Genomic DNA, 19,722 nt, shown 5'->3' on the forward strand with positions numbered 1-19,722 from the left:
GTTTTAAAGTCTGGATTCTACTATGTAGAGTCTAAATTGAACATGTCATGCTCAGCATTATGTATTTCAACTGTAGTTAATCATTAAGACTATTAGTCTAGCATCAGTTCTAATCAGTGCTAATTCTAGTCAGTAATAAATATGTCATATAAGATATTTTTACATTGATGATGTTGTTGAAAGAATAGATCTTATACGCTGATGAGGGCCACTACTGCACACATGAAATGTAACTTTATTGATTTTAATATTTAAACAATTGTTTGAGCGTTAATATTAATATTCAAAAGTAAAGTGTTGCTTGAACAATGCAAGCACAGAGATTAACAGACAAAAGGAATGCCATTTTATATTAGAATCAAATAAGAAAATCTATAAAAAGGAAGTCAAAGGCGCTACACTGGTGAATGTGAGAAGGACTCTCGTTTTTCATTGAACAGAATGATTGGACATATCCTTTTAACATTTTATATTAAACCCATACATGACGACTTATTCAGGCGACATATTCAGATGGCGGAGGCTTAGGCCGGCCCTCCGCCACGACCGGTTTCCCGTGTAGCAACGGACTCCCCGAGAGCGTGAAGATGCCGTTTGTATGCATAAAACTGGGAGAGAAAACTTCGATACCGCGATGCAGGCTTCGAATGCTGATTGGTCAGTTCTCGTGACGTAGCCGACGAGAGTCGGGTGTGGTGACCGAGGGGAAAGCTGGATAAGTCAAGTTTTTGCTGCAGTTTTTTGTGTCGATGAGAGGTAGGAATGTTTGGGTCTGAAGACAATGATTTAAACGAGGTATGAGATCATTGCACCTCGCAATTGGCATTGTATAAATTGAAATGTGACCAAGTACTACCTCAAGCCACGTTAAGTCATGGTAGTTACAAAAGTGCTGCTGTCTGTCTTCATTAAAAAAAGCATTTCAGCCCATCCATGTCTACATTTATTTTTCTTAGCAAACAAAAAATGTTTATAGCATCCTCACCCTACCAATCTTCCACCCTAAATCCGGTTGGTCACGCAAATAAATGGGGCTCTACTTTGAGAGGTCATTGTCATTTCCGGTCATTCAACTTCCTCGCAAACTTTAACTCTTTGTGTTACCTGAATCTTAACTCTTTATAGCATAGGGCAGGTAATTTGTCTGCTTAGAATTACATTTTACAAAATCTAAATAGGTATACAGAGAAAATATAACACTTAGAGCAGCTCGAGCATTCTCGAGTAGTTCTATTCCTTAGCCAATCTGCAATAGCAATATGCAATACATCGTGATAGATTATTCTATATTGAAAAAAAATGCACGAGAAGAAAACGAAAATTTTCTAACGTATGCCAGTTGCCTGTTAGTGCGGATGACGCATTTTCACCGCTGGAATTGATCGCATGCACGTCACAGCTCTACGTAGAGCTACTAAACAAACCAGTATTACGTACCTGCCTATATAGGACACAATAACATTGCAACTATAAACTGCTTTGTCGATGTACGGCTTCGATACATATCGATAGACAATACATACATATATAGAGCTCATTGCATTCGTATGCGGGTTTGTTGTCTTAAAGCACTGTATAAAAACTTTGGCAGATACACATCACTTATTTATAAGCGTTAATTAATACTGCTGAAAGTACGATAATATATTTTCTAAGGTGCAATTTTTTTCAGGGGATATAATGGGAAACTTAACTTTACATAAAGAAACTGCCTATCTCGACAATATGAGTCACTTTGTACCCACTTATAGAACACCTGTTAACCATTTTTCATGATCCTATTTAACGTTATACTAACAAGAAAATGGTTCTTTGAGTCTCTCCTGGCTCTTCATATTTAAAAGTTTCTATTTTTTTTCAAGAAACGATAATGTGCTATAACAACCTTTATGTCCCGACCTTCCGAGCTGTGATGCGGTCATTGATTCTAGACAGACAAATTACGTTCAGTTTTTATCAAATGGCTGAGTCACTTAAAAATAATCCTAAATTGGAGATATTCTCATTTAGGTGTTTCAAGATTCGTGTTGGAATATTAAGAAGAGCATCTTATTGGCTAATTAAAAAACATTGCGTGGTAAAGTATGGTTTACAATGTGAATCTTCATAAGGTGTATATAAGTCCTTGATGGATGGATAAGATAGCTTACTTTGGATCATCTTTTGAAGCTAATTTGATGAAAATCTATATCAGGAATCGGCTTCTCTATTTATGCAATTTATACAAAGAGAGAAGAACCAACTTAATTTTACAAGCTTCAAAACTAATGGTTAAAAATTGATATCTCATAATCATTTAAGGTACAGCACACTACTTACAGCGAAAACTCATTTAAATAAATTGGGACGTCATAACCACTAAAGAAAACATTCAAAGGTAAGCCTAATTGAGACGTTAATTGCTTAATTATCGGCGTTAAATAACTCATTGTCTGCGATCACTGACTTTTCCGACACAAAGTCATGGATGCATGCTTCTACGATACGCTCTACATATTTATTTATTAAAGGCAAAGCTACCTACATACTTCGCGTGGTCTATTGTTTATTTAATCGAAGTATTTTTAGGAATCTACTTCCTAATTGAAGATCGACGATAAAGTAGATCAATACAATAGCAATTTACGGAATTGTGCAATCAGCTTATACAGGGTTACTTATAAGTAGTGCACATCCTTTCATGAGGTGAGAGTATAGGTCAATACAGACAAATTTGACCATGGCATACACTGGGCAAAAGTCACTGGGCAAACCCTTTTCAAGATAATCGAACTTCAAGATATTTTCTTCAAAAGTCGTCTAGACTACACGTATTAATTTTTATTATTCATCCAACCATCAAATAACTTAAAACTATACCGTAAAGCGATGTGAGTTTGATGAAATCGGCTTTTATATTCCAATAGCATATAATATCTACTTTAAAAAAATCCGCAGTACATTGCTTACTATGTAATGTACAAAAGTAGTATTATCATCTCGTCTGCACGCTGTACGTCTAATACAAAGAACAGTTATTGTGCAACTTGACCTTAACTGTCTTCATTCATGGAACCTGATTGCTACCCCTCTACTGCGGGATATTACAGAGTAGCTCACGACAGAGATTACACTTTGAATGAACATAGAGAACTAGCTGTTTTACCGTGGTTTTACTCGCGCCCCTTGAGAAATACTGACCGTAGAAATGCCTATGTTACTAGGAAATTGGAAGGACTCGTATGGATTAGTAGATTCATATTGGATTCTAGTAGTCCTTCTGATACAAACAAGTAGGGTATTACACGTGTTTAGGTGAGATTGTAGCTTGAGATATGAATTTAGGATAATATCGATAACACACTTTAGATTATTAAGTAGAAGCCAGTCTCAAATGACTGGAGCATTTGAGAAAAATGTGAAAAAAGTTACCAACCGCAACCAGAAACAGAAACCATTAACATTTCTAACTAGAATCTACACTAAATGAGAAGTAGCCATTAAAGCAACAATTTATCACCTCAAAATAAATAATAAACAAATAAAAATAGCCATCTCTGTACCCAAAAGCTAATCTACATCTCTAAATCGCGCAAGCAACATTTTCTCTGCACGCCGAACATGGCTCGCAATTTCTCTGCACAAAGCAGGGAGTCCGCTACCACAAGGTAAAGTGGTTCAGTGCATCCACTTCAATCAAGTGCACGTCACCATAATTCAGACAGACACGATCTCAGTCGCTACAAACTTCAACATTTGCCATTCTGTCGACTAGAAGAAATTGCTAGACTGTATTTGGATACCCGCGACTTTGTAGAATGACGAATGCTTGAACTTGATATTGAATGCTTACAGCACCTGTGTGGGCCTTTGACTCCTTTTTGGTAATCGTAAAATAGCTTAGGATTTTTTTTTTCAAAGTAACGAAATGTAGTCATTTTTTTCTAACAAAATGCCAAAATAATTTCTAGCTATTTTAATCATAACTTAAAACACTTTATTTAATATTCATTTACGTTTTAAACGAACTCTACATTTACATAAAAATGAAAACTCTTCTTATTCTTATTCTTTATTGCACACTTAACAATACATATTAAAAAATAATAAAGACAGTTTATGTACAATGGCGAGCTTAACCCAGAATTGGGTTCTCTTACAGCCAACCTTAAAGCCATGGAGAGATTTGATAGTGGTAGGGTAGATTAAAAAGTCTCTTCTTTTTGTAACCCAAAAAAAAATCTTAAATCAACGGAAGACCAATGAAAAGTTGTCATTATTTTTTGTAAATGCCAGAGAAAGAAAAAAAAATGTTCCTTTAGTTCTAATGTATACGTAAATAAAGTAAGTAGATAGGTAACCTACGCTACGAAATTAAAAAAAAAACCGTTTTCACATTATAACACATCGTTTGTCAAAGAGACACTCATAAGTATTTTGTCCATTTATATTATATCCTACTTAGTAAATTAATTACTATTTAGTAAATACATAGATCCAAACTAATTATTACAACTACAAAAACTAACCTATATATTAAGACGACATCTTGCGGCTACTTAGCACCTTTCACAATTCAGCAATGGACGACTAACTTACACCTTTCGAAAGACGAAACAGTTTGCACTTATTTCACTTAGAATTATCTGGATGGCGCTCTACAAAACAATTAAACACAGTAAACTAGCCATTGAACAAATAAAAATGCTTTTTTACACATTTTTTAGATTATTTAATTCTTATTACGAGGTTAACACAAACAGGATTTTATAAATACGCCATTTTCCCTAAAATATGTAACTCCCCTTAGCAATGACAACCCCAATAAATACCCGCAATGGCTGTACTGCGCAAGTCAAAAGTATGTCAATTCCGCTTTGACAAATTAATATCAACGCGACAACAATTCTTACGAAAATTATTATTTTAAATATTAATTTTAAACGTGTTATAATAATATTTAATATGTGTTGAATATTATTTGTTTAATTTATAAGATACTGCTTAAAAAGGGCTTGTTTTGAGGTAATTTTTCCCCGCATTATGTTTACGAACGTAGTGTGTAGTCAATTTTATTAATTTATTTTATATTAAGCTTTTGCTAATTCTATTAATTATGACGATAAATTATTTCGTAATTTTATTTTACATAAAATTTATGTTATCTCAACAGTAGTTTTGTATTACGTAAATAATAAGAGAAGCGCATGTAAATATTTTGTCTTGACTGCAAGGCAACGTTTTAATATTATTCAATCTATTTATTTGTTAATGCTGAAATTAATAAAGGGGAAAACTACTTAAAATTCATAATATCATATTTGAACAACATAGCACTGCTTTATTTCCTCTAAAAATATGTTTCTTTACAAAAAGTAGTTTATCCCTTGCTTCCGAGTACCTACCTATAATAATTTAGTCGTTTGTATATTAATTTTCATAATAAAACAATATTTAACATTATATTTCAGAATAAAATGGCAACTGGCGGTTCTGGTGCAGTATTCTTCTTAGGCACGCGAGCGCATTACCAGGTAAATAATAAATAACGTTTGAGAAATAAAAGTATTGTTATTGATCCTCATTGAATGTTATGGATACCTTTGAGTATGAATAAACTCACGCATGTTTGCAATTTTTAATCGCCTTAAAAAGGGGGTTCTCAATTTGACCTGTATGTATGTATGTTTGTGCACGAATATCTCACGTTAACTGACTTTCTAAAAATATTTTTTTAACGACGTCAATAATCATCAAATGACCTCCGCCCGCTGTGGGTTAGCAGCGGTGAGGGAGTGTCAGACTCTTACTGACTAAAAACCGTGGTGTTCCGTCGTAGGCCGCGTATGTACCCAGGGCCGCAGTAACTCGCGCGAACAATTCCGCAGCCCCGGAGGTTAACTGACTTAGGAGGAGATTTTAGTTTATGTCACTTTTATTTTTATAAAAAGTTCTTATTTTTTCCGAACGAATTCCTGCACAATCGATTAAAAGTTACTTAATATTTCCGTATAATTTACATTATTGGCAAGTTTTATCAAAGTCCATCCAATTTTATGCATGAAAATTGCATTTGCATGGAGTATACATTTCTCCATACAAAATTTTGCATATCTAATGTAGTAGTAAAGTAATGTTTTTTTTTTAAATAAAGAAAAGCGAATAAATAATTTCTTTGGGAATTTAAAACCTCAACTTCCTTTTTACACACTTCAACACGAGTTAAGTTAAGGTCATGGCATACGTGTACGGCACGGCGCAACTACCGTTATGTAGCTGCAAGCTTGCTGTCACCTCGCCGTTGGCTTTTTATATTCCTGTTATAAAAGGGATATTATAAATTGCATATCAAATAAATAATCGCCTATCAATAAAAACTCATCATTTATATTATTTTTCACATCAAATAACTTACTTCACTACAAATAAACTAAATGTTTAACAAAACTCAAACTGCAGATAATTCGAAATTATACATCAATATGACATTGCTTTTTTATTATAATGCAATACAGTTAAATTTAGTCTTGTACAAAAATACTACATACATAGCATTTAATACTGACTGCACAGCAAATTTTCCATATTTCATAGCAAAATAACTATCCCAATCGCATATTAACCAGTAAGTACAACAAAACCTATTCATCATATTTGCCTAAATTTTCAAGAAGCCATGCTCGGCAAATTTAATGATTATTAAAACAAAAAAATCCTGTCACATTGCATTATTTCTAAAAACAGAACAAATTAACTGAAAAGGTTCGCGGCTTCGCGCGCTTTTTCGTCACTGGAGTGCAGAGTGGCGCGAGCTAGTAAGATAGAGTTCAATTAAAAAACATTGTATTAAAAAGTGAAGCTAGTAACGAAAACGAATCGCTGCAAAACCGACTCCACGTAGTCTTGTTTGCCCTACCCCTAGAGTGCAATTCAAAACCGCGTAGGCGCGGAGGGGCGAGGCGGCCTGCGAGCTGAGGCGCAGGTAGTTTTAACGCTCGCTGACGCGGCTGAGGCTGGCCGGCACTGCCGGCCAGTAAGCCGAAGCTGCGGTGGTGAGCGTGAAAATCATCTGCGACGATAAGCTCGCATGGGACCGCCGGAGCCACGAAGCGCCGGAGCCGTGACAGAAGCCATGCTTGCTGCATGTTGCATGCTTACTTCCATGTTGCATGCCTGCTTACATGCTGCATGCCTGCTTGCATGCTTCAGGCTTGTTTGCTTCTTACAGGAAAATAAAAATTCCAAAACTATGCCAAAAGATGATTCTGACTAGAAACATTCTGAATTATGATAGTTCTGCCTTTTAATGACTACTTATATGAAATGTATGCCAAAAGGAAATACTGACAATGACTGACAATGCACCAGCCCCATTTTTTTTAAGAACTATAGTATGTATGTGCAAGCATATCATCGGACTTGCGATCCGACTCAAGTACGTGGCGCCACCTGCAGAAGCTAAAAATGTTGCCTATTGGGCAAAAAAGGAAGCGTGAACGCTTATAAATAATTCAATAAATTACAATTTTGTATATAATTTTATATTTTTTTGCTGATCTCATTATGCCGTAATTAATAAATAATAAGAGGACTGTGACTAATAAAAAGCTGTTTTATTCAGAAAAACTGCTGTAAATAATATAAAAATAGAAGCTATATTAAAAAAAAAAAGAGTTAACATGTATAATGTGCATTAAGATTATTAGCTGTGCATTGATGAAAAAGCTTTTGCTTTAGGAAAAAACGCTGTACGCTGCGAAAATAAATTGAAGTGTGTTTAGTGATATTTTGAGTTGAATATTTTGCTGTGCAATCAGTAATTTTGATGGGGATTCGGAAATTTATTGCATAGAAAAAGGATATTTTTTGATTTGCGTTTAAATACTACCCGTTATAAAATGTTTTTTTAAGATACCATTTAAGGGAAAATAGCTATTAACATCTTTTTAATTCCACCAGGTCCTAAACCAACCAGAAAGTCGTTACGACGCAGAAAACGGCAACGCTTCAACAGAGACCATCTACCAGAACCCGTCGGTGCAGGAACTGTGGCCGGCAGACAAGCAGCGCGATGATAACGAGCGCTGGTACTGCGAGCAGGACGTTACTGGTGAGGGTGCGGGAGTACTTAGTTATCTGCCATCATTAGGACATGCCTGGACACCGAGACTATCTACCAGAACCCGTCGGTGCAGGAACTGTGGCCGGCAGACAAGCAGCGCGATGATAACGAGCGCTGGTACTGCGAGCAGGACGTTACTGGTGAGGGTGCGGGAGTACTTAGTTATCTGCCATCATTAGGACATGCCTGGACACCGAGACTATCTACCAGAACCCGTCGGTGCAGGAACTGTGGCCGGCAGACAAGCAGCGCGATGATAACGAGCGCTGGTTACGACACGCGGAGCGACTGCCTATCTGACCTTCTCATCCCAGTTACCCGAGCAAACCGCCAGGCGGAAGCCAATTTTGCGCGAAAGGTAATTAAATGTCTAACTTTTATGTATGTTTTCGAACAGTGAGTGAAGAGAAAGAGAAGTCGGAGAGCATGCTGCGCTCGCGCCGGCGACAGAGCACCGCCGCGCTCTGCGACGCGGAGGACATGAAGCCTGCGTTACTCAACTCTGTGGGGAATAGGTAATGTTATAGCCTCCTATGGGATGCCTATTAAATAGTATGACTCCGCCGTAGACTGTTGTCACCAGGTTGAGTTAATAAACAGTGATAGATAGACAGGGGCCCGATTCTCCTAATTTTACATAAGCGTCCTTCGATTGATGTTCGACTCGATTCGACTGAGATCCAATCCCGACTCGATTACGATTGAAGCGTATGTGGCATTCCGCTATTTTTTCTTTGAAATAAACGTTTTTAACCTTTTCTGTCATTCAATAATGAATCATTTTGTCTGCAAATGATTTACGATTGCAAAATGATAGTACAGCAAAGTACCGTATAGAGCAAAATCATCATAATAGCAGACCAATCGCACACCAATCAAATGTCAATCGAATACGATTGGTCTTTTATTAGTAGCAGAATGCCCGATATGGTTAAAACTGCTATTACGATCGTATTGCGATTCGATTTCTATTCGATTTTGACATTATTAACTTAGGAGAATCGGGGCCCAGTTGTTTTCATAGATGATTAGTGTTATTTTTGGACATTGTTAATTCGAACACCTGTTATACCTTACCAAAGAAATAAATTTGAGTTTGAGTATTTTGCTGCTGCTGACGAATAGCTATGTAGAATAGAAAGTCGTATATATAAGTGAGACTATTTATGTCACAAAACGACTGAAACAATCTGGAAGTTCTCATTTTTTATCCCCATCTGGGTTCTCGAAGTAGTTACTTATCTTAGAACGCGGGTGCCATTAAGTATGGCACGAACTTTACCCCTAAAATTCTTCTGTTTACCACCAGTGGCCCCACAAAATGCGCCAAAGGCCGCGGCACTCTCCTCGCGCTGCTGTGGTCACTCGCGCGGCGCAAGAGACGCGCCGGCGACCACGACTCGATCTATCTGCGGCACATCGACGTAGCGCTCACCAGCAGCTGCACGTACAGGGAGAGCTGCCGCTGCCTGGAGTGTCAGGTAAGTGGGGAGTACCACCAGTGCTGCTGTGACGAGATCTATCTGCGGCACATCGACGTAGCGCTCACCAGCAGCTGCACGTACAGGGAGAGCTGCCGCTGCCTGGAGTGTCAGGTAAGTGCCAGTAAGTTATAGCGTATCACATAACTTTGCTGCTCTGAAGTTGGCTAGTAGGTACGACTGTACAATCTTCAAAATGTAACGCGCAACTAGCTTGAGCACCTGTAATAGGTCTATATTTACTGTTATTTACATCGATATTTAGATATTTACAATACATATAAATACTATCCTAGTAAAACTATAACTAAGTAATTGTAAATAAGTTGTTGGTGTGCCTTGTAAATAAATAAATAAATAAAACAAATAGAAACAAAAACACTACCTATAACTAAAACGCGTCAAAAAATTCGTCCCCATCGCTATCGACTGGGAGCGTGTCCAATAGGTCTATATGAATTAAAAACCTTTGACTTAACAAAAACACTTTTTCAAAAAGCATCTTCAGGCTGACTTCATAGTGAAAGAAATAATTTTAGTAGAGCTGCAGAATAAAACACTTCCTAATTTTGACTATTCTGAATTCTTTATACTCTATTTTAGGTAAGTAGTCACTTATCTAAATGTAAACTATCTTGATAGGACCTTATACATAACTACCTACAGATTAAAAAAATAAACTACTTCTGAAAATCATGACTCAACTGATTAAGTAATTGTTATTATAGTATTTACATTGATAAACTGATTGTTTATCGATAGTTAAGTCCGTATCTATTCGAATTGAATACAGTAACCTTCAAAATGTAATAACTTATCTGATTTCATAGAGGCAAAGTTATTTAATTATAACTGTAGTGTTTTTTCGTACATTTTCACTACAATGAAGAAACTGTTTAATAATTTCGAATAAGCAGTCGCCAACGTCCATACCACGTTGAATACACCGGTTCTCGTCCGATCACCGAAGTTAAGCAACATCGGGCGCGGTCAGTACTTGGATGGGTGACCGCCTGGGAACACCGCGTGACGTTGGCTTTTTGTTGCTCAAATATTTTTTACAGAGAAAATTTCTTGATTTTTTAAAGAAATATTTTGTTTGTTTTTTATTTCGTACTAGAAAAAGCATCGCGGTCGACGCTTTATCAAAGTCTACCGGATTAACAAAATTGCATTTTTCTTCTCGAATTTTAAGAGTAAAAGTGATTTTTAGATGCAAAGTTATGTTTGCAATGAGATTTATGAATGTATCTTTATTTTTTTTATCGAAGTTTTACGTAGAATTTAACAACTTGACGGTGCCGCAACGTGAAAGTAGCGCCTTGTATTAGTATTATTTTGCGGTGATTTGAATAAGTTCGAATTAAGTAAGTAAATAAATACAAATACTACATATAAAAGAAAGTTTTTATAAGAACCTACCTAGTATGTATTTTTTCCTTTATCTCAGGTAAGTAGGTACTTAAGCCAGTCAATCGTTTTTAGCATTGTATAATTCATACGCACAAGTTAATGTAGGGTACGCAAAGCAATCGCATTTCGTCGTTCTATTGATTATCGTTTGACAGATTTGAATTCTTACTATCTTAAAAACTAAAGTCTTTTGCAAAAGGCTTTTCATCTACATACGGTATACTAATATAATAGAGATTTTTTTGTTTGCATCTTAATGGCTTCGAAAGTGCCTACTGAACCGATTTGAAAAATTCTTTCACTGTTGGGAAGCTACTCTTCCCGAGTTATATAAGTAGGCTATATTTAGTCCCGGACTTACTTTTATAGAAAGAAGTTCCCCCGGGACTCGGATGAAACCGCGGGGAAGCAGGTAGGTAGTTGGTCTAAAAAGCTCGCATTCTCGGCTCCTGTCGTCTTTTTCTTCCATTCCTCTCTGTCAGACGTCATACTTACATCCACTCCCTTCTGCTTCATGTCCTCTTTCAGGCAATCAATCCATCTTTTCCTCGGTCTACCTCTGCCTCTCCATCCTTCCACATTCATACTTAGCACACTCTTTGTAGGTACTGTAATTGTTTCTACTTAATCTGTATATGGCTATGACCAGGAATACTAGTTCCCTCCAAAAAAGGTTTGATAATAAAAAAAAACAACAAAACTAATAATGGTATCTCTGTATTGTCTGTAACATGTCATTATAATTATATGTAAAGAGGTCATTCACATGTCATCCTATATTTATTTATACCTAACTGAACACAGACATGGTTCACTATGCAAAAAAACAGATTTTTTAAATATAATTTCGTCACAAAACTAAAGTCAGCACAGTTTTCATAAATTTCGTCAATTTTAGTGTGCATATTCTTAATAACTAAAACAACTGGGTTTTTAAAATAAATATTCCAACATATATTTTTATGTCAACCAAGTTTTTAACATTTAAATAATATAAAAATCTGTTTATAGAGAAAATATAAAATACAAGTCAACTGAAAATAATTTGTAACTGGAATTTTAAAAACTATTTATAATGGTAATATGTATTGCAGTTTATTTAATATAAATATACTAATATTAATTTTACATAAGGAAACTAAAATTATTTCTGCCTATAGGCACTAAAGAATTCACATCTGTGGTCAGTAAAGCCTAAATTCACTCAGCAAATGAGAATATATTGAATTGCATTAAGCTTGTACAATATAAAACAATTCACATATTTAGGCACTAATTATTTAGCTTAACTATTAATATATTACACTCTTTAATAAGCCCGCTCATTATACATATTTACATGCTTAAGATTCATGAAAAAAACAATTACACATATACAAGAAACATATTTGCTAAGCAAGGAATTTCATCTGTCTAGGCTTTTCCCAACTATGTTGGGGTCGGCTTCCAGTCTAACCGGATGCAGCTGAGTACCAGTGTTTTACAAGGAGTGATTGCCTATCTGACCTCCTCAACCCAGTTACCTGGGCAACCCAATACCCCTTGATAAGACTGGTTGTCAGACTCATTGGACTGCCAAAGATGTTCAAATGACAGCTGTTGCTTTGAATGGAATTTATGATCTTATAAACTAAATATAGGCAATGATGTGTTTGCAGAGTAAATGATAGCTTGCTTGAGTATTATTAGTGTATTCTTAGAAACCCTAATGAGAAATTCCAAACTCAGCAAAGTACTGTTTGTATATATGTGTAATAGAATGAACATACATCCTAAAGTTAGTTTACTAATTAGATGAAAGACTTTTAAAGCGTTTGATTAGTATTTGACACATCCCGTCAAGTCAGTCACAAATCCAATAAAAAAATAACCACTGATTCGAAAGTCAGGTACAATTCAATTCACAAACTTGTCTATATCATACTCTAAGGCAACCGTCTCTACTTGTACGTCATCAACGGTTTTCTTGCGTTCCTCCAAACGTACGCATTTGAGACATTTCTCCCCTTTTCTTAACCAACATCTTCGATGATACATTGAGTTACATTTATCACACATTAGTGCGCCACTGTCAAATGGGTATAGCACCTCGTTGTTTTTACAGATTTCACATAAATACCCTTTCCCTGAACATCGGTCACAACTTGTGATGTGTGAGCGGCAGGTTTCTGTCAATTCCATTAGTTGTCTCTCTAAAGTACCATCTTGGATGGCCTGTAAATGGCTCATACTGTATTTCTTGTTCACGTCACCGAATTGTACGAATAAAGGTGATAACAAAGCTGTGCCGTCTACGCAAGCGCACAGGTACCGTCTCATCCACTCCAAGTCCTTCCTCATTCGATGCACCCACTCTAACTCAGCTATAAAGTTGAATAATCTAGGGTTTATAGTCTCAATATCGATGTAAGGTCTTGCCCAAGATAAGTTCAGCATTTGGAACGCTAATCGGGAGACATACCGCTTCTCCCAGTCCCAGTTGTGAATAACTCTCGCAGGAGTTGCCATTAAATCATTCCAGTGACACGTAGCACAGAAGTACAGGCCGGTGTAGTCACATAACCGAGGTTCGTTCCAAGAATCTTTGAAAGTTAACGCTGTTTGACATTCGGCACACTTATAATCTTGTGCTGCTAACCCCTTTTCGGGACATATACTCATTTCGAAGCTTCCCTTCTCAGTCATAACAACGTGTGCGCATACCCTACAGATGTGGTCGACACATTTGTAATGACACAGGTACCCACAGTCGTTACAAATGTACGAACCTTGCACAATGCTCCATATCACCCCACTGCAGTGATCGCAGTACTGTTTGCGGTTACTGGGATTCGTTTGCTGTTCGAAGTGATGACCTTTTATGGAAACACGGTCCCTAGCCTTGCCATTATTCTCTTTTAAATCTTCCAACCTTAATCTGAGTTCTACGAGGTATCTTACGAACCATTTCCGCTCGTCTGAACACTGTTCGCTGTTCAAAACGAGTTCTTTACACTGTTGAATGGCTTTTTCAATCTCCTCCTTCGTTGCTGAGCTATGTATCTTCAACTTTTTGTTCGCTACAGACTTTGGTATACAATTCGAGTCGTAGCCTTCGTCGACGGAAACTCCGCCAGAAGTGGACGATGTAGATGTTCTAGAAGTAGCTTCCACGCTTGGACTGCAGCATATCAAGCTGTTCCTGTACTTAGGCGAGTCGTTCGCGATGTTCACAGCCATGGTCACTAATTACACAAAGGATTTGCAACACTCGTACATTACTGAAATTTACATAAATTTTGCGATGTCACTGTTTGTTTTGGTTTTAGTTTCAATGCAGACGTCTGTTATCTAATATTGCGTATCATTTCCACGGGGAGTCGACAATGTTTTGATATTGAATCGTAATTTTTTACAATGAAATTGTTATCGTCATTTTTGACAGGTGAATAATAAGATTTTCGTGTTTGTTTTTGTATGTTGGTCGACTGGTGTGTTGCGTTTCGTTGCGCATTAACCTTAACTTATGAGACATTCTTTAACTTTAATATTTCTCTACGTTTTGATTTACAATAAACTCACACGTAAAAACATATTTTCTTTGGTAACTTTATGTAAAAATTCCCATTTATCACTTAATACGGGCGCATATTATAAAAATAAGTCTTTTACATCGCCGTGTTCTGTATTGAACGAATCGCGTTTGCAACGCGCAGGCGTACATACCAACACTCAGTCGATAGCCCACTCCTGTCAATGTCAATGAGACGACTTTTCATTGCTGTCATTTGCTGTTTATCATACATTGCTTGCGTAATACAACAGAAACTCTTAAATAAAAACAAAAGCGTCAATGTATGTTAAAATATATTTAACCTCGCGATATACCGCGGATGAGATCAGCCTCTATATTCGTCCTAATTACCTAGATTATGGTACTTAGTAATGACCTATGGCCTTGCACGCGCTCTAAATGGGAAACCCGCGTGGTATAAATAAATATAATAGTATTCGCAAGACAATGTAGCAGTTTCGGTACTTTGAATTGGCCTACATTGGCGCGCTATTTTAAAAGTTCTACATAGAGTTGCCATCCCACTTTTATCCGATTTCCGAATCAACTAATATTATTTACAGGACCCTCTAGAGCAGCGGTTCCCAAATGGGGTTCCGCGGAACCCTGAGGTTCCGTGACAGGCCCTCAGGGGTTCCGTGGAAAATTCAAGATTTCCATATGGTAAATCGTTTCACTTTTGACAATATTAAATTATTATTCATTTTCAATTAAATTGTTTTAAATATTGCATTCCAAAATTCCATTTAGGCATCATGTAGGTGGGTACCACTCGGGAGTGTAAGTACGAGTTCGCGACAAGTAGCGGGGGAAGGCCACGGCAGCAGATAATTTAATTCCGTTTGTTACAAATTGTAGAATAACTTAATACCTACAGGTCTTCGGTAATCGGCAAAAGTAGGTAGCGAGTCGGCCAAAAAGCACCGCATTTTTGGGCTTATTTCATCGCCAGGATTATACGTTTTCATACATTTGACAGGACGTGAAATGACACGGCATACGAGTGTTTCCAGTGGCTATTTTTACCATGAATCAAAGTGTGACAATATTTCCAACTTTTGCACCTCCGCGAATCCGAAAATTTCGCGCTCGCTTCGCTCGCGACTCCATGTTACGGGTGATGCTTATATATTCGTTTAATTGCTCAAGTATCCAACACCGAAAAAATTTCGCGCTCTTCCGTCGAGGTTTCCTTTTATGTTTATTTTTTATTCCTCTGGTTCAGAAAAAGCAATAGCGCTTTCTTCGCTAGCTGCTTTCACTTGCATTTGCTTTTTTGTGTGGATATTATACTTTTTGAGACCTTATTAATTTACAGTGTTTTTGTTTATTTTGTGTAGGTACTAAAACTAAAAAAAAATTCGCGCTCGCTTCGCTCGCGATTCCGGCTGCCACTGAAGTCTTTCAATGCTAGCGGGTGCTTGGAACTTCTTCTTATAGTTAAAAAAAATCGCGCTCGCTCGCCTCGCACCTGTACAAGCCCAATCTATTTCTTTTTGCGTTTAGTTTGTCAGTCTTCAAACTGAAAACTATTCACATAATACACAAACTCAAGGGCGGCTAAATTGTTTTCTGGCCCGTGTGGCAGATAGTCATGCTACGCCTGAGTATACTGAATATGTCTCTAACCATATAACCATTTGGTGCGCTACCACGCGCCACGAGCCGTACCTAAGTGTATTTACGTCTTTAGTTTACTTCTTACTTAAGCTAAGGTTCCGCCGAAAAATGGTGAAACGAAAAGGGTTCCGAAGCCAAAAGAATTCGGGAACCGCTGCTCTAGAGACTAGATAATCAATTAAATTAGGCAACAATACGATTTGTGTAATTCACTTAATTGAAAGATTACGAATAACGAACTTCCAGGGGGAGGTGCACCAAAGGTTTTTTTTTGTTTGGGTTCATTTTTAGGGTTCTTTACCTGATGGGAAAACGGGACTTTATTACTTCGCTGTCCGTCTGTCTCCAGGCTGTACTTATCTCAGGAACTGTGTTCCTACATAGTTACATACTATACTAACATACGCAGGTACAGTAGACCGCACATCAGTGGTAACTGTCATGCACCTTAACTCGATAGTAATAAGTACGATTTTCCTATAAAACTGTTACCACTGACCTGAAGTTGACTGTACAATATATGAGTGTGTTTTGAGATGTTTGTTTCTCAATTTTCAGAGCCGCTACTTCGAGTGTGACGAAGACAGCGAAGACTACAGCTCTGATGATGACAGCTACGTGGCGCAGTACGTGGCGGAGGCGATAGAGCATCACCACGAGCCCGCAGCTGATGATGACGATGATGATGATGATGAAGTAAGGTCATGGGGAAATATCTTCTTCGACAAGAAGCCCGTAGCTGTAAATGGCCATGGTGTATTATGTATTGTACTATGGACTAGCTTCTGTCAGTAGTTTCACTCGTATCCCTTAGGAACTATTTTGCACACCCGGATAAATAGTTATTTAACACTGAAATATTTTTTTAAAACGCTCCAGGGGCCGATTCTCCTGTTGAGTGTGATGTTAATAATCAAAATCAAATTTGAAATTGAATCACAATAGTAGTTTTAACAATATCGGGCATTGCTACTAATAAAAGACCAATCGTAGAAAAAGTAGCGGAATGCCACATACGCTTCAATCATAAATGAGTCGTGATTGGATCTCAGTCGGATGTGAATCGTATGTCGCTTAAGTATAATAGTAGAATCGCGCGCCTGTAGTTCTTGAAATTAGTGCATGAAAACAAACTCTTCAACTGTACATAGAATATTATACGCAGCAAGATTTTATTATGCTTGTGTTTTCCAGGTGTTCGTAGACACAGTTCCCGGCGATAACACATCGACCGACCTCCTCCTAGATAAGAAAATGTCTGTCTCTTCCGACGAGGCGACAACGACGGAACCCGACGCCGAAGATAAGCTGCAACTAGAAGTGGCCGCGGGCACGCCTGTATTACTCAACTATTTGTTAACACATCCGATCACTTGTAATATACAGTGAGGGAAACCATGACTAGCGGAGATGTCATAACGCAAAGTCTCCTAAGAAATAGTGTGACAACTTACAGGTGTTTAGGAACGAGGAATGTTACTAGCTTCGCCCTTAGACGCCTTTTTGTCAAAATAAAATCACCAATATTTGACAGATTGGTTTTGATTTGACAAGGAACCGGAACGCCTCGTTAGTTCTAGTAACTGATCACGCCTACTATTCGTTGCTTGACCTATAAGAAGGCCTGACCTATAATCATCGGCAAGGATATTGAGCCCTGACCTTCACCTGCGCAGAAGTGATTTATTGGTTTATTGCCATAAGTGTACGGTGCTCAAAGCGATCCCCACTCATCCGCCGAGAGCTCAATGTCCGTGCCGATAACTATACCTTCCTTATGGCATCTCCGCTCAATTTTTCTTTGTGTCTGTGGTACAGAGTTCCAAGTATATATTTGACAGGCGACACGAAGATGTGAGATAATTTTTTTTTTTAAGACGTGGAACATAAAGAAGTATTATTGTAAAATCATGTGTAATGATCATGTGTAATGGATGATAATTCTGGCCATTTTGCGGGATTTTATTGCAGTTTTTGCTAAATTATTATTTTATTGAAATGTTATATAGTGAGTGTTGTGTGTCTGTGGTACAGAGTTCCAACGAATATATTGACAGGTGTATATGGGAATGGCGGGAAAAACTGAAAAATTTCAGGTAAATTATTTACTCATAGTCTAGTGAGTAAATTAATGTACCTACCTATGTATCTGCAGAAATCAGAATAGTGTATATTCTAAACAGAATTTTGTGGGCTGAGGTCTGATAAGTCTCAAGTTCGTCTGACAATTCTGACATAAAGCAGAAATTGTCAGAACAAAATAACGCTAAAGTTACCATTATTTTAAAAGGATGTTTGCCATTTGACGCCTGAAAAACGTTAAATATTTGCCTAATGCTGCTGCAATTTATTAATAAGTAAAAAATTATTTGTTTTAAATTGTACCTAAACTATAACTATGTAGATGTAAGTTTTCGCCAAACTTTTTGTCGTAACAGTACCTACAGTGCGCGAGATATTCGTCGTTGTATGTAAATCAAAATTAAAAACAATCTACATAACCTACATTGCTTAAAATAGTAGTTTTATTATTAAGTAGTACCTACTTAAGTAAATAGCATAGAATATAAATGCTGAAATAAGATAGAAATATTATTATTGTCTTTGCTTGTTTACGAAGTTAACGCTACCTAACGAATAGAATATGAAATCCTTAATTAACTGATATTTATATAGGTATAAATACGAAATGTTTTGTTAACCGGCTTAAAATAAGAGGTGAGGGATGTATGTAGGTATGTTAGAGCGCGATTATTTCACGTTTAGCTGAGCCGACTTACCGTCAGTTGCACAAAGCTCCATTAAAGTTAAAGCTTAATTAAATCTATTGCTGACTCTTTCTTTGTTAGCCAAGTAAAAAGTGTCAGCAATAGATTTAATTGCAACTGACGGTTAGATACGGTCTTCAGCATAGTATTGTCAGACTGAGGAGAAGGTTTTTAAAAGTTGAAGTCGGTTTACTTTTGTGTAAAAAGTTTTCAATTCTTTCATTCGTCCATATTGTAAAATAATTTTACTAACATAAAAATTAATGCTGCCTGATATATGAATATACATATATTTAATTTTAAATCTTATGAAAAACAATCCGTGCAATTTTACCCTACTTGCTATTATAATTATCAAATGAAATATCGAAAAAATTACACATAGGAAGATATGTAGGTATCATACTTACATAATATAATAAAAACCGGCCAAGTGCGAGTCGGACTCGTGCACGAAGGGTTCCGTAAATTACAGTTAAATCAACCTATCTCAAAAACTATAAGAGATACTTTGATCAAACCAAAAATCGTTGAAAGAGTTAATTAGCATGCATCACCTCTATTTTTTTTAGAATTTTATACCCCGTAGTTATAAAAATAGAGGGGGGGGGGACATACTTTTTACGACTTTGAGAGCTGATATCTCAAAAACCGTTCACTTTAAGAAAAATGTTTTTTAGAAAACTTTATATCATTTTAAAAGACCTTTCCATTGATACCCCACACGGGTATGTACATCGAAAAAAAAAATTTCATCCCTCAGTTACATGTATGGGGGGCCCCACC

The 19,722-nt window shown here is 36.9% G+C and overlaps 2 protein-coding genes and 1 non-coding gene across 3 annotated transcripts; 2 read left to right on the forward strand and 1 right to left on the reverse strand.

Moving 5' to 3' along the window:
* The first annotated feature begins 4,545 nt into the window (after positions 1–4,545).
* On the forward strand, positions 4,546–18,520 carry LOC110380403 (uncharacterized). Its single transcript, XM_064042085.1, has 7 exons — positions 4,546–5,004; positions 5,451–5,513; positions 7,939–8,089; positions 8,499–8,616; positions 9,411–9,582; positions 16,727–16,859; positions 17,361–18,520. The coding sequence occupies exons 2-7, from the start codon at positions 5,457–5,459 to the stop codon at positions 17,555–17,557; spliced, it is 828 nt and encodes a 275-aa protein (XP_063898155.1). The 5' UTR covers positions 4,546–5,004; positions 5,451–5,456; the 3' UTR covers positions 17,558–18,520.
* LOC135118983 (5S ribosomal RNA) lies at positions 10,502–10,620 on the forward strand. The gene has a single exon (XR_010277905.1). It is a non-coding gene; the product is annotated as a 5S ribosomal RNA (ribosomal RNA).
* Positions 11,697–14,467, reverse strand: LOC110380418 (differentially expressed in FDCP 8 homolog). Its single transcript, XM_021340390.3, has one exon. The coding sequence runs from the start codon at positions 14,212–14,214 to the stop codon at positions 12,892–12,894; it is 1,323 nt and encodes a 440-aa protein (XP_021196065.3). The 5' UTR covers positions 14,215–14,467; the 3' UTR covers positions 11,697–12,891.
* Positions 18,521–19,722: the final 1,202 nt, after the last annotated feature.

This window comes from Helicoverpa armigera, chromosome 27 (genome assembly GCF_030705265.1).
Source record: "Helicoverpa armigera isolate CAAS_96S chromosome 27, ASM3070526v1, whole genome shotgun sequence".
In the NCBI taxonomy this organism is placed as follows: Eukaryota; Metazoa; Arthropoda; class Insecta; order Lepidoptera; family Noctuidae; genus Helicoverpa; species Helicoverpa armigera.